Raw genomic sequence first — 9,908 nt, 5'->3', positions numbered from 1 at the left:
GAACGGACCGGCACTAATGAGAAGTGACTCTGGGGGCGGTGAGCCCCCCGCGTGCGCAAGGGAGGCTGGGAGGGTGCCGAGGGCCGGGGTTCGGCCCCACCTGGCCGCCGGCAGCCGCGTGACCTCGCGGGGCCCCGGGGCCCTCCCCCAGCCTCGGTTTCCCGCTCCGACGCGGCCGCCCGCCCCGCCCCGCCCCGCCCCGCCCCGCCCGGAGGAATCTGGGGGCCGGCGGCGTCCCAGGTGAGGGCCCTCTGGAAGGCGCCCAGCGCGGCGGCGGCGGCGGGTTCCGGCGGGGCGGGCACGTGGGGCGGGCACCTGGGGCGGGCATCGGGGGTGGGCACCGCCCCCCGGCCTCCGCCCGCCCGCACGCCCTCGCTCCTCCGGGCAGCGGCGGCGACGCTCGAAACAGAAAAAAACTGTCTCCCTGGCCCGGGGCCAGCGTCCCAGCCCCCCTCGCCGCCGCCGCCGCGCCGCGCCGCAGCCAGGGAAAACAACTGCTCACTTCTCCCTGCGTCCGCCCCGCGCGCTCCCTGCTTCCCGGCGGCCGCGGGAGCCCAGCCCGGCCGGGGGAGGCGCGGAGCGGGCCGGCCGCCCGGCCTTCCTCTCGCCTCGCTCCTCCTCCGCCTCAACTCGCTCGGCCTTCGCGCGGCCGCCTCAGTTTGGGGCCTTCGCAGGCCCCCCGCCCCCGGCCCCGGTTCGTGGCTGGGCTCCCTCCCGGGGCTCTGGAAGTTTCCGGGCTCCCCGCAGTCCAGCCTCCATCTCTTTGCCTCGCGCCGGGCCCGCGCCCGCGCCTGCCGTCCCCTCCCTGCGCGCTTCCTCTGTTCTTCTCCCTCCCGGCCCTCGCTCCCCTCTCCCGGGGCTCCCGGCTTGCTACCCCAACCCCCCACCCCCGGGCGCCGCGACTATAGCCCGGGCGGCCCCGGATGCCCCGGCCCCGCGGGGCTGCTGGCGGCCGGGCCCCTGAGATGCGCGGGGCGGGGGCGGGGGCGGCGGGGCTGCTGGCGCTGCTGCTGCTGCTGCTGCTGCTGCTGCTGGGCCCGGGCGGCGGGGCCGAGGGGGGGCCGGCGGGCGAGCGGGGCGCCGGCGGGGGCGGGGCGCTGGCCCGCGAGCGCTTCAAGGTGGTCTTTGCGCCCGTGATCTGCAAGCGGACCTGTCTCAAGGGCCAGTGTCGGGACAGTTGTCAGCAGGGCTCCAACATGACGCTCATCGGAGAGAACGGCCACAGCACCGACACGCTCACGGGCTCCGGCTTCCGCGTGGGTGAGGGCCAGGGGGCACGGGTCGGGGGAGCGGGAAGGCAGGCGCCGGGCCGAATGCGGGAGACACGCCCGGGTAGGGTACATGACGCGGGGGGCCAGGGGCGCGGAAAGCAGAGCTCTGGGGCCTGGGGCCCCAGTGACCTGAGGAGCTTGGGAGGCTGGAGTCCTGAGGCTAGAGTCAGAGGGCTGCATGGACCCCGCCTTACAGCTTTGGGGTAGGGCTGAGACCTAAGGTATGGGGTCATGCTGGGGTCCCAGATGACACAGGCCACTGGGAAGGCGCTGGGTTCTGAGAGGGAATCAAGTCAGCACACAGGGGCTTTTGAGGGATGTGAGCTGGGGCCGGGAGGTCACAGAGAAGGGATAAATATTCCCTCAAGGAACAGATTTGCTGGAAGAAACGAAAAGTCCTTTCAAAACGTCTAACGCAGGGCCTGCCAGGGGTAGACACCTGCATGCTCTGGGAGGAGCCAAGGCCAAGGCTGGGGGTGAAGTTAGATATTGGCAATGTCTTGGAGGAAAGAAGTGCTGAGGCCTAACAAGTGGAATGCAGGCTTGGAGGTGGGGGCTGGTTTGGTTCCTCAGTCCTTCTTTTTCACGGTGTCCCATCTATGCCTTCCCCTTAAGCTCTCAAGAGCTCTGCCTCAGAGTCTCCCCTCCCTAACAAGCCCTCAGGACTCCCCAGTTCCAACTGGAGCCTGCCCCTTCCCCGGCATCTCTCTTCAAAGGGCCAGCCCTGGCGCTCCACTCTCCTCCTACCAGGGCCCTGTGGGCCAGGCTGGGGGAGGTGTCCCAGCAGTAATTACCCTCCTGGACAGGGTAATTAAGCTGGGCCCAGGATGGCACCAGCAAAACGGCCCCTCTTACACATTCCTATACTCACATACAGACTCACAGACCCAAAGGAACCCCACTGATGTGGTCCATAGTTCTCGTGAGGTGTGTGTGTGCGCTTGTGTGCGTGCATAGGCTTTGGAGTAACACTCTGTGATTAATTACATGTTTCTTTGTGTTGTCTTGGGTGCATGTCTCCAGTCACTATGAGAGTGTTTCTGTGAGCTTGTGTTGGTGCCAGAATGAATGTGTGTGTGTATGTGTGTGTGTGTGTGTGTGAGAGAGAGAGAGAGACAGAGAGAGAGAGACAGGATGACCGTGCGTGTGAGTGTATGTGGGCCCAGCCTCCCAGACCCCCTGGCCATACTGCCCAGGCTGCTGTCTCCATCTGTGCTGCCCACATCCCTCAGGCTTGGTGCCCAGGCCACAGTGGGCGGGTGTCATTGAGAGGTCACCCTCACCGCTATGGGTGACTCACTGGAAGGCAGGAAGAAGCGGATCCTGCCTCCCCCAGCCCAAGACACGCCTCTTCTGCCCTGACAGTCCTGGCAGGATGGGCTGGGCTGGGATGCTCTTAGCCAGGCCCTGATGGCCATAGATGTGAGTTGTCCCTCTGAGGCACTGCAAGTGTCCAGAAGAACATCACCCTCATCTTTCCATTCTAAGAAGTGAGAGCAGCCACAGGGCAGGCAGGAGAGGGGCTGGGGCTGGTGTGAGAGCTCAGGGCCCCAAGGCTGGATGTGGGATGTGAGTGTGTGTTGCAGAAAGACATAGATCTCAGCCTGTCACTCAGTCACTCCTTCATTCATCCCCCCTGAACCTCCTCTGGGGGGAGAGGCAGACCCAGAGCTGAGGCAGACCCAGCCCTGCCCTCCAAAGCACCCTTTACAGTGTGGGAGACAGACATAAATATAACCAAGTCAAGTGCCAGACAGAGCTGGGCGGAGGGTGATAACTCAGGAGAGGGAACAGAGGTGAGAGGGGTGGGTGTATGGGAAAAGGCTCCCTTCCCAGAGGAGAAGCTGAAGCTGGAAGGGTAATATTTGAAGACGTAGAGGTGGAGGGACAGGGCCCCAAGGGGAGGGAGTGGCATGAATAAAAAAAAGCCATAGTGGCAGGAGATGTGATATGTTTTTAGGAGGAGGGAGAAGAGTGCTAAGGCATGGGGTGCATGTGGAAAGAGCAGAGGGGGATCAGCTTATAACAGATTCATTCTGGGCCATGGAGAGCCTTAAATGTTTGGATGATGAAGCAAGCAGTGGGCAGGGGTGTGATATCAGGGCTTTGCCTGAGAGGGGTTTCTCTAGGGGCAGTAGTCCAAGGTGGGAGGGGAAGAGGGGGAAGAGGATGTGGATTTTTGACAGCGTTCCCTGGATGGAGGTGGCCAAGAGAGGTCCCAGAGAGGTAGTAGCTAGAGATGTGGGCATCGCTGATAGTGGTGAGGTATAGGCCCTGGGATGGCAAGGCAGAAGGAGGAAAGGAGGGAGGGCTCAGAGAGGGCTGAGGTCTGAATGAAGGAGAATTTAGAAGAGGAGGAAGTGCCAGATAGAGGTCACATTCCCAGGAAAGTCTGGAGGGGAAAGCCAGAGGAGAAAGCAGCTGTTCCATCACCACCAGCACCATCATTTGCTAGTACTTTTTAAATACCCTCCATGTGCCAGGCACTGTGCTGAGTATTTGTACAGGGATTACCTCCTTGAGTAGACACAACAAACATCCCTACAGATGAGATCGCTGAGGCACAGGGAGGAGGAGCAAGATGCTCAGGGCCACACAGCTGGCACATGGCCTCCTTGCTAGGATTTAAATCCAGGATTTAAGACTCCAGAAGCTACATTGGGTAGAAGGATGTTGGGAAGACCGAGAGAGCAGTTTCTACGGGTTCCAAAACCAGCTTCTCAAGGAGGACAGAACCAGTGGGTGGCAAGGAAGTGGGGAGGAGGGGAAAGAGAGGGAGTGGATGAGGAGGGACCCGGCTGGGGACTGGGAGCTGGGGACTGGGGGCTGGGGGTGCCGATGTGCCTGGACCCTGATCTACCTCCCCTCCTCAGTGGTGTGCCCTCTTCCCTGCATGAACGGTGGCCAGTGCTCCTCCCGAAACCAGTGCCTGTGTCCCCCGGACTTCACGGGTCGCTTCTGCCAGGTGCCTGCCGGAGGAGCTGGCGGGAGCACCGGCGGCTCGGGCCCTGGGCTGGGCCGGGCCGGGGCCCTGTCCACAGGTGCGCTGCCGCCCCTGGCTCCAGAGAGCGAGTCTGTGGCCAGCAAGCACGCCGTCTACGCGGTCCAGGTGATCGCTGATCCGCCGGGGCCTGGGGAGGGACCCCCTGCGCAGCATGCAGCCTTCCTGGTGCCCCTTGGGCCAGGACAGATCTCAGCAGAAGGTACCGGACCACACGGGGCAGACCCGGGGAGGCCGAAGGGGGCGGACACACTGGTGGTGGGACCTCCAGGAGCCCCCGCCCCCTGGCTCCACAACCTGTAGTGTGGGGCAGCACTGAAGCCACCGTGCACCGCCCCTCAGTGCAGGCCCCGCCCCCCGTGGTGAACGTGCGCGTCCACCACCCACCCGAGGCCTCGGTCCAAGTGCACCGCATCGAGGGGTCGAATGCCGAGGGCCCCGCCCCTTCGCAGCACCTGCTGCCGCACCCCAAGCCCCAGCACCCCCGGCCACCCACCCAGAAGCCCCTGGGCCGCTGCTTCCAGGACACACTACCCAAGCAGCCCGTGAGTGAATCCACAGTCCAGCTGGACCAGCCCTTGGGTCTCAGGGTTATCCTGTCCCAGCTCAATGCGGATTGCGCAAAACAGGGGTCCCCTGAGGAGGGAGGCCGGGTGGGGCTGGGCCCCCTGTGACCCCTGTTCCAACTTCCCCTAGTGTGGCAGCAATCCCCTCCCGGGCCTCACCAAGCAGGAGGACTGCTGTGGGAGCATCGGCACCGCATGGGGCCAGAGCAAGTGCCATAAATGCCCTCAGCTGCAGTGTGAGTGCCTGGGCTCAGGGATACCCGCTGCTGCAGGGGGGAACCCATGCATACCTCCTTCTCCCCTACAGGGGGAGGACCTAGCTTATGCAGCTTGAGCCTCTCACTGCCCACCAAATTACCCCTCTCCCAGCATCCCACTCTGCTCCTCCCCAGCACCCTCCTTTCCCTCCCCGCAGGACCCCCAGTATCCTCCCCTGCCATGCTGTCCTCTCTCTGCAGACACAGGGGTGCAGAAACCAGGACCTGTACGTGGGGAGGTGGGCACCGACTGCCCCCAGGGCTACAAGAGACTCAACAGCACCCACTGCCAGGGTATGGGCCAGCCAGGAGATTCTGTGGACTGGAGGGACAAGCCAGTTGTCACTGTGGGAGGTCCCATGGTGGGTGACAGAGGAGGTGGGGCTGGAGCAGGACCTTGAGGTTCTTGGAGCAGCTTGCTGTCACCCTGTGGCCCCACACTAGAGAGATCACATTCCCACTTACCACAGACATCAACGAGTGCGCGATGCCGGGCATGTGTCGCCATGGTGACTGCCTCAACAACCCTGGCTCCTATCGCTGCGTCTGCCCACCTGGCCATAGCTTGGGTCCCTCCCGAACACAGTGCATTGGTGAGAATGGGGGGGCTCAGGTCCTGGGGAGGTCACAAGGCATGGACAGGAGAGGTAAGGCTCCAAGCAGCAAGGATCAGAGGTCACAAAGGTCAGAGTGGGGTCAGGGTTGATTGGAGGAGGAATAAGGCCCAGAGCCGATAGGATCAGGGATCAGTGGGCTCAGGAGTCACGTGAGATCTGGTTAGAGGTCACATGGGGTCAGGGGCTATACAGAGCGAGGGTCATATAAGATCATGGGCTGGTTGGGTAGGAGGGATAGAGTCTAGAGCAACTAGAATCAAGGGCCAGTGGGGCCAGTTGATCACAGAGATTTCAGGGGTCACATGCGGCCAGAGAAACACAGGTTCAGGGATCACATGAATTCAGGGTCATGTGAGGTCAGAGGCCACATGAGGATCAAGGGTTGTCTGAGCCAGAGAGGCAAGGTCTGGAGCAGTTGGTAAGAGGGACATGGGCAGTGTTCAAGGCAGGATGCCCATGCCTGCCCCTGGCCCCTGCAGCAGACAAGCCAGAGGAGAAGAGCCTGTGTTTCCGCCTGGTGAGCCCGGAGCACCAGTGCCAGCACCCACTGACCACGCGCCTTACCCGCCAGCTCTGCTGCTGCAGTGTGGGCAAGGCCTGGGGTGCGAGGTGCCAGCGCTGCCCCACTGATGGCACCGGTGAGCCTGAGGCATGTGGGGCTGAGGGGCCGTCTGTGTGCCTATCCAGGAAACACTCATTTCTCTGCCCCTTGCTCTGGCAGCTGCCTTCAAGGAGATCTGTCCAGCTGGGAAGGGGTACCACATCCTCACTTCCCACCAGACACTCACCATTCAGGGAGAAAGTGATTTTTCCCTTTTCCTGCACCCCGACGGGCCACCCAAGCCCCAACAGCTCCCCGAGAGCCCTAGCCGGGCACCACCACCTGAGGACACAGAGGAAGAGCGAGGTCTGGCCTGACCCTTTCCATTCCCTGACAGATGCCAAACACCTAGAACCTGACCCCTGGACTCCTGACCTGCAGATATGACCTCAGAGTCTAACCCCTAACTCCTAATCCTTGACCTAACCACTGGCTCCCAGAGCTAACCCTCTTGTCCCTAAGCAAGGTTGCAACCCTAGGATTTATCCCCTGATCAGCAGGATCTGACCATCCATTTTCCTCCAGATTTATTCCTCTGAGTATGGAACCCCTTTGATTTCCACCAGGGCATTGATCCAGCTCAAATGTTGTACCTAGATATGACCTTCTGACTCTTGACCCAAGGACTTTGACTCTAGAGATCACCTCCTAAGCCTTATTCTATAACCCAAGGACCTTGACCAGCCATTGCTCCCTATAACTGTTTCCCTGACCCTAGGATCTAACTCTTGACACTTGACCCAGAGACATGATTGTTGAACTCTTAGAGACCCTAACCACAAATAACTGCCGATCCTAGTCTTAACTCCCTCCTCCCAGCCCTGCACTAATTGCCCCATCATCTTCCCTTTTAGGGGTGAGCACGGACTCAGTGAGTATGAGAGCCTGGGCGGGAGGAGCAGGGAAGCTAAGGAGACAATGGGAAGCTAAGGAGACTACTGTCCTCACAGCCAGTGATAGAGGAGGAGTCAGCACAGCAGAGTCACCCGACTGCCACCATGTCTCCTGCCAGGCCATACCCAGGTGAGCTGGGCACTGCAGGAACCAGTCCTCATGGGGGTGGTTGACAGAGGAGCCACAAAAGGATAGTGGAGCTGGATGTGAAATCCTAGCCAATGGCTTGCCTAGAGAGGGGTGGCTTTCCCATTGTTCACAACCCCTGATGGATCTACACTTCTGCCTACAGAGTTGATCTCTCGGCCCTCGCCTCCCACTGTGCGCTGGTTCCTGCCAGACCTCCCGCCATCCCGCAGTGCAGTGGAGATCGCTCCTACTCAGGTCACAGGTAAGACCTGTCCACCTAGGCCACGTCCCAGAGAAGACCCCTCCCTGGCTTAATTTTACTCCTCCCTCACCACCTCCCCAATCATTCCTGAGCACTAACATTTATCCTGGGGTTACTCTGTGCCAGGCTGTGTACCGCACTGGCCTCTGGGGAAGCCATTGTGTGCAGCAGAGACCCCATTCTGCCCTTGAATAACGCCAGTATTTTGGTGCTCAGCTCAGTCCGAGGGTAATAATCCACTCATCCAACAAATATTTATTGAGCACCTACTACGTGCCAGGCACTGTTTAGGTGCTGGGGATACAGTAGTAAACCAAAGCCAGAAATTCTCTGTTCTTGCAGGGCAAACAGACACCAGACAGATCAGTGGTAAAAATCTAGTATGTCTCATAAATGCCGTGGAAAAATAAATCCAAGAAGGAAAGAAGTTTGGGAGTTGTGATAATATGGAGGGTGGCAAGGAGAAAAGGTTTTCTGGGCAGGGCCTTGAAAGAGTGTTAGAAATGAATAAGAAGTGGGGAAGGAATGGGTGTGCAGGTTGGGAAAACTGACATTCCAAGGGAAGATCAGGCAAAGGGTACATGAAACATTGGTGGATGGAAAACCACACACAGCCCAGTGTTTTTGAACCAAGGGAGGGCCAACTCACAGAGCCTTGTTAAGAGGCCTGGGTTTGATCCCAAAGGCTGTGGGAAGAGTCCGGAGGGTTTGGGGCATCATGATAATTGCTAGCTATGGCTGAGCAACTGCCTTGTGCCAGGCACTGACTGAAGGGTTTTACATACTAAATATCATTTAACCTTCTCCTACTGTGAATGTGGGTATGGTTAGCTTCATCATCCAGATGAGAATACAGGGGCTCAGATTCAATAGCTTGTTCCTCCGCCGCAGTCAGGAGCCAGATTCTAGTCTGTCTGGGTGGGCTCCAGAGCTGATTGGAAGGAGCTACCAGCTGATTGGAACCTAGGAGGCTCTGGGGTGAGGGCCCAGGGTGGCAGTCCTGGAGGCCTGTATGGGCTAGGACAGCGCAGTGACAGCTCCCTCAGGGCTGTGGGAATGTGGGGGAAGAGGCACCTGGGGAGGCTTCTCAGGGGAGGGGGTGTTCAGGAGGCTGGGGAGCCAGATAGTCTAGGTGAAAAGAGCAGCCTGCTGGGTGTGTTTGGGGGTGGGGCAGAGCTCAGGATCCAGTCCAGGGTTTCAAGGAGGAGGGAATTGAGGGAGGAGGAGGAGGAACATAGGAGGCAGGGAGTTCAGGACTGGTGACAAAGAGTGCAAAGGGGGTTTCTGGATCTGACCACTTCTGCACAACGAGGGGGCATGCAGATTCCCAGGAAATGAGCTCCTTGCCTGCCTTGGGAGGGGGAGGAAAGCAACCATTCTGGAATAGGGGACCCAGGTCCCTGAGGCAAAGGTGTTGGGGTCACTGGGCTAGAGTATAGGGGAGTGTCTAAGGCTACAGGGTTTTAAATATTGTGAGTGGAGGGGGAGGGTCTCAGAGCCTGTTGGGTAGGGGTATTGGGATGACTGAATGGCCCTGAGGGGAGGTGATGGCGTTTGGGGTGCTGGAGATGGAAGGCAGTAGGGATAGAAATATCAGGGATGCTAGAGTTGAGGTTAGGAATGGAACCTGGGGTTGCCCTCTGGGGTCGTGATGTTGGGGTTATCTGGGATGGAGGTGCAGGAAATCCTAGGATTGGAGTATGAGCTGCAAGGACCCGAGGTCATGGTGTGATCAGGCTCGGGTATCTGGGTCATAGGAATAGGGCATCGAGGTCTGCCCGGGAACCGGAACCGTGGCAGAAAGTGAGCGCTCCCTGCTCGGCCCCCTGCTCAACCGCCTCCCCCCTCCCGCCTCCCAGAGACAGACGAGTGCCGTCTGAACCAGAACATCTGTGGCCACGGAGAGTGCGTCCCGGGCCCCTCGGACTACTCCTGTCACTGCAATCCCGGCTACCGATCGCACCCGCAGCACCGCTACTGCGTGGGTGAGCGCGGGGGAGTGGGGGGCCCCGGGGCGGCCTAGGATCCCAACGCCCTGAGACTTGTCCCCGCCCGGGTCCTTCTCAGACGTGAATGAGTGCGAGGCGGAGCCCTGCGGCGCCGGGAGGGGCGTCTGCATGAACACGGGCGGCTCGTACAACTGCCACTGCAACCGGGGCTACCGCCTGCACGTCGGCGCCGGGGGGCGCTCGTGCGTGGGTGAGCACGGTGGGGGCTAGCGCGGGGTAGGGGTGGGGCAGGGCGGACGGGGGCCTCTCCTCTGGATTGCCGTGCAACCGCCTCCACCGCCCCTGGCAACCCCCTCACGCC

The 9,908-nt window shown here is 60.6% G+C and overlaps 1 protein-coding gene across 5 annotated transcripts in view; it reads left to right on the top strand.

The window, feature by feature from the left end:
* Positions 1–451: 451 nt before the first annotated feature.
* LTBP3 (latent transforming growth factor beta binding protein 3) overlaps positions 452–9,908 on the top strand; it is a 17,547-nt gene continuing 8,090 nt past the window's right edge. Inside the window, exons 1-13 of one of the 5 annotated variants that reach the window (XM_072791803.1) lie at positions 452–1,260; positions 4,145–4,474; positions 4,615–4,817; positions 4,969–5,074; positions 5,297–5,389; positions 5,566–5,688; positions 6,192–6,350; positions 6,434–6,619; positions 7,168–7,184; positions 7,264–7,336; positions 7,500–7,598; positions 9,458–9,583; positions 9,666–9,797. In XM_072791803.1, the coding sequence (XP_072647904.1) occupies positions 924–1,260; positions 4,145–4,474; positions 4,615–4,817; positions 4,969–5,074; positions 5,297–5,389; positions 5,566–5,688; positions 6,192–6,350; positions 6,434–6,619; positions 7,168–7,184; positions 7,264–7,336; positions 7,500–7,598; positions 9,458–9,583; positions 9,666–9,797 (1,984 nt within the window). In that variant the 5' untranslated portion in view covers positions 452–923. The remainder of the gene's footprint in view (positions 1,261–4,144; positions 4,475–4,614; positions 4,818–4,968; positions 5,075–5,296; positions 5,390–5,565; positions 5,689–6,191; positions 6,351–6,433; positions 6,620–7,167; positions 7,185–7,263; positions 7,337–7,499; positions 7,599–9,457; positions 9,584–9,665; positions 9,798–9,908) is intronic. The other 4 variants (XM_072791804.1, XM_072791805.1, XM_072791806.1 and 1 more) reach the window with 4 other exon arrangements.

This window comes from Canis lupus, chromosome 21, assembly GCF_048164855.1.
Source record: "Canis lupus baileyi chromosome 21, mCanLup2.hap1, whole genome shotgun sequence".
NCBI classification, from domain to species: Eukaryota; Metazoa; Chordata; class Mammalia; order Carnivora; family Canidae; genus Canis; species Canis lupus.
Note: the sequence above shows the minus strand (reverse complement) of the source record. Positions and strands in the feature narration are given on the sequence as shown.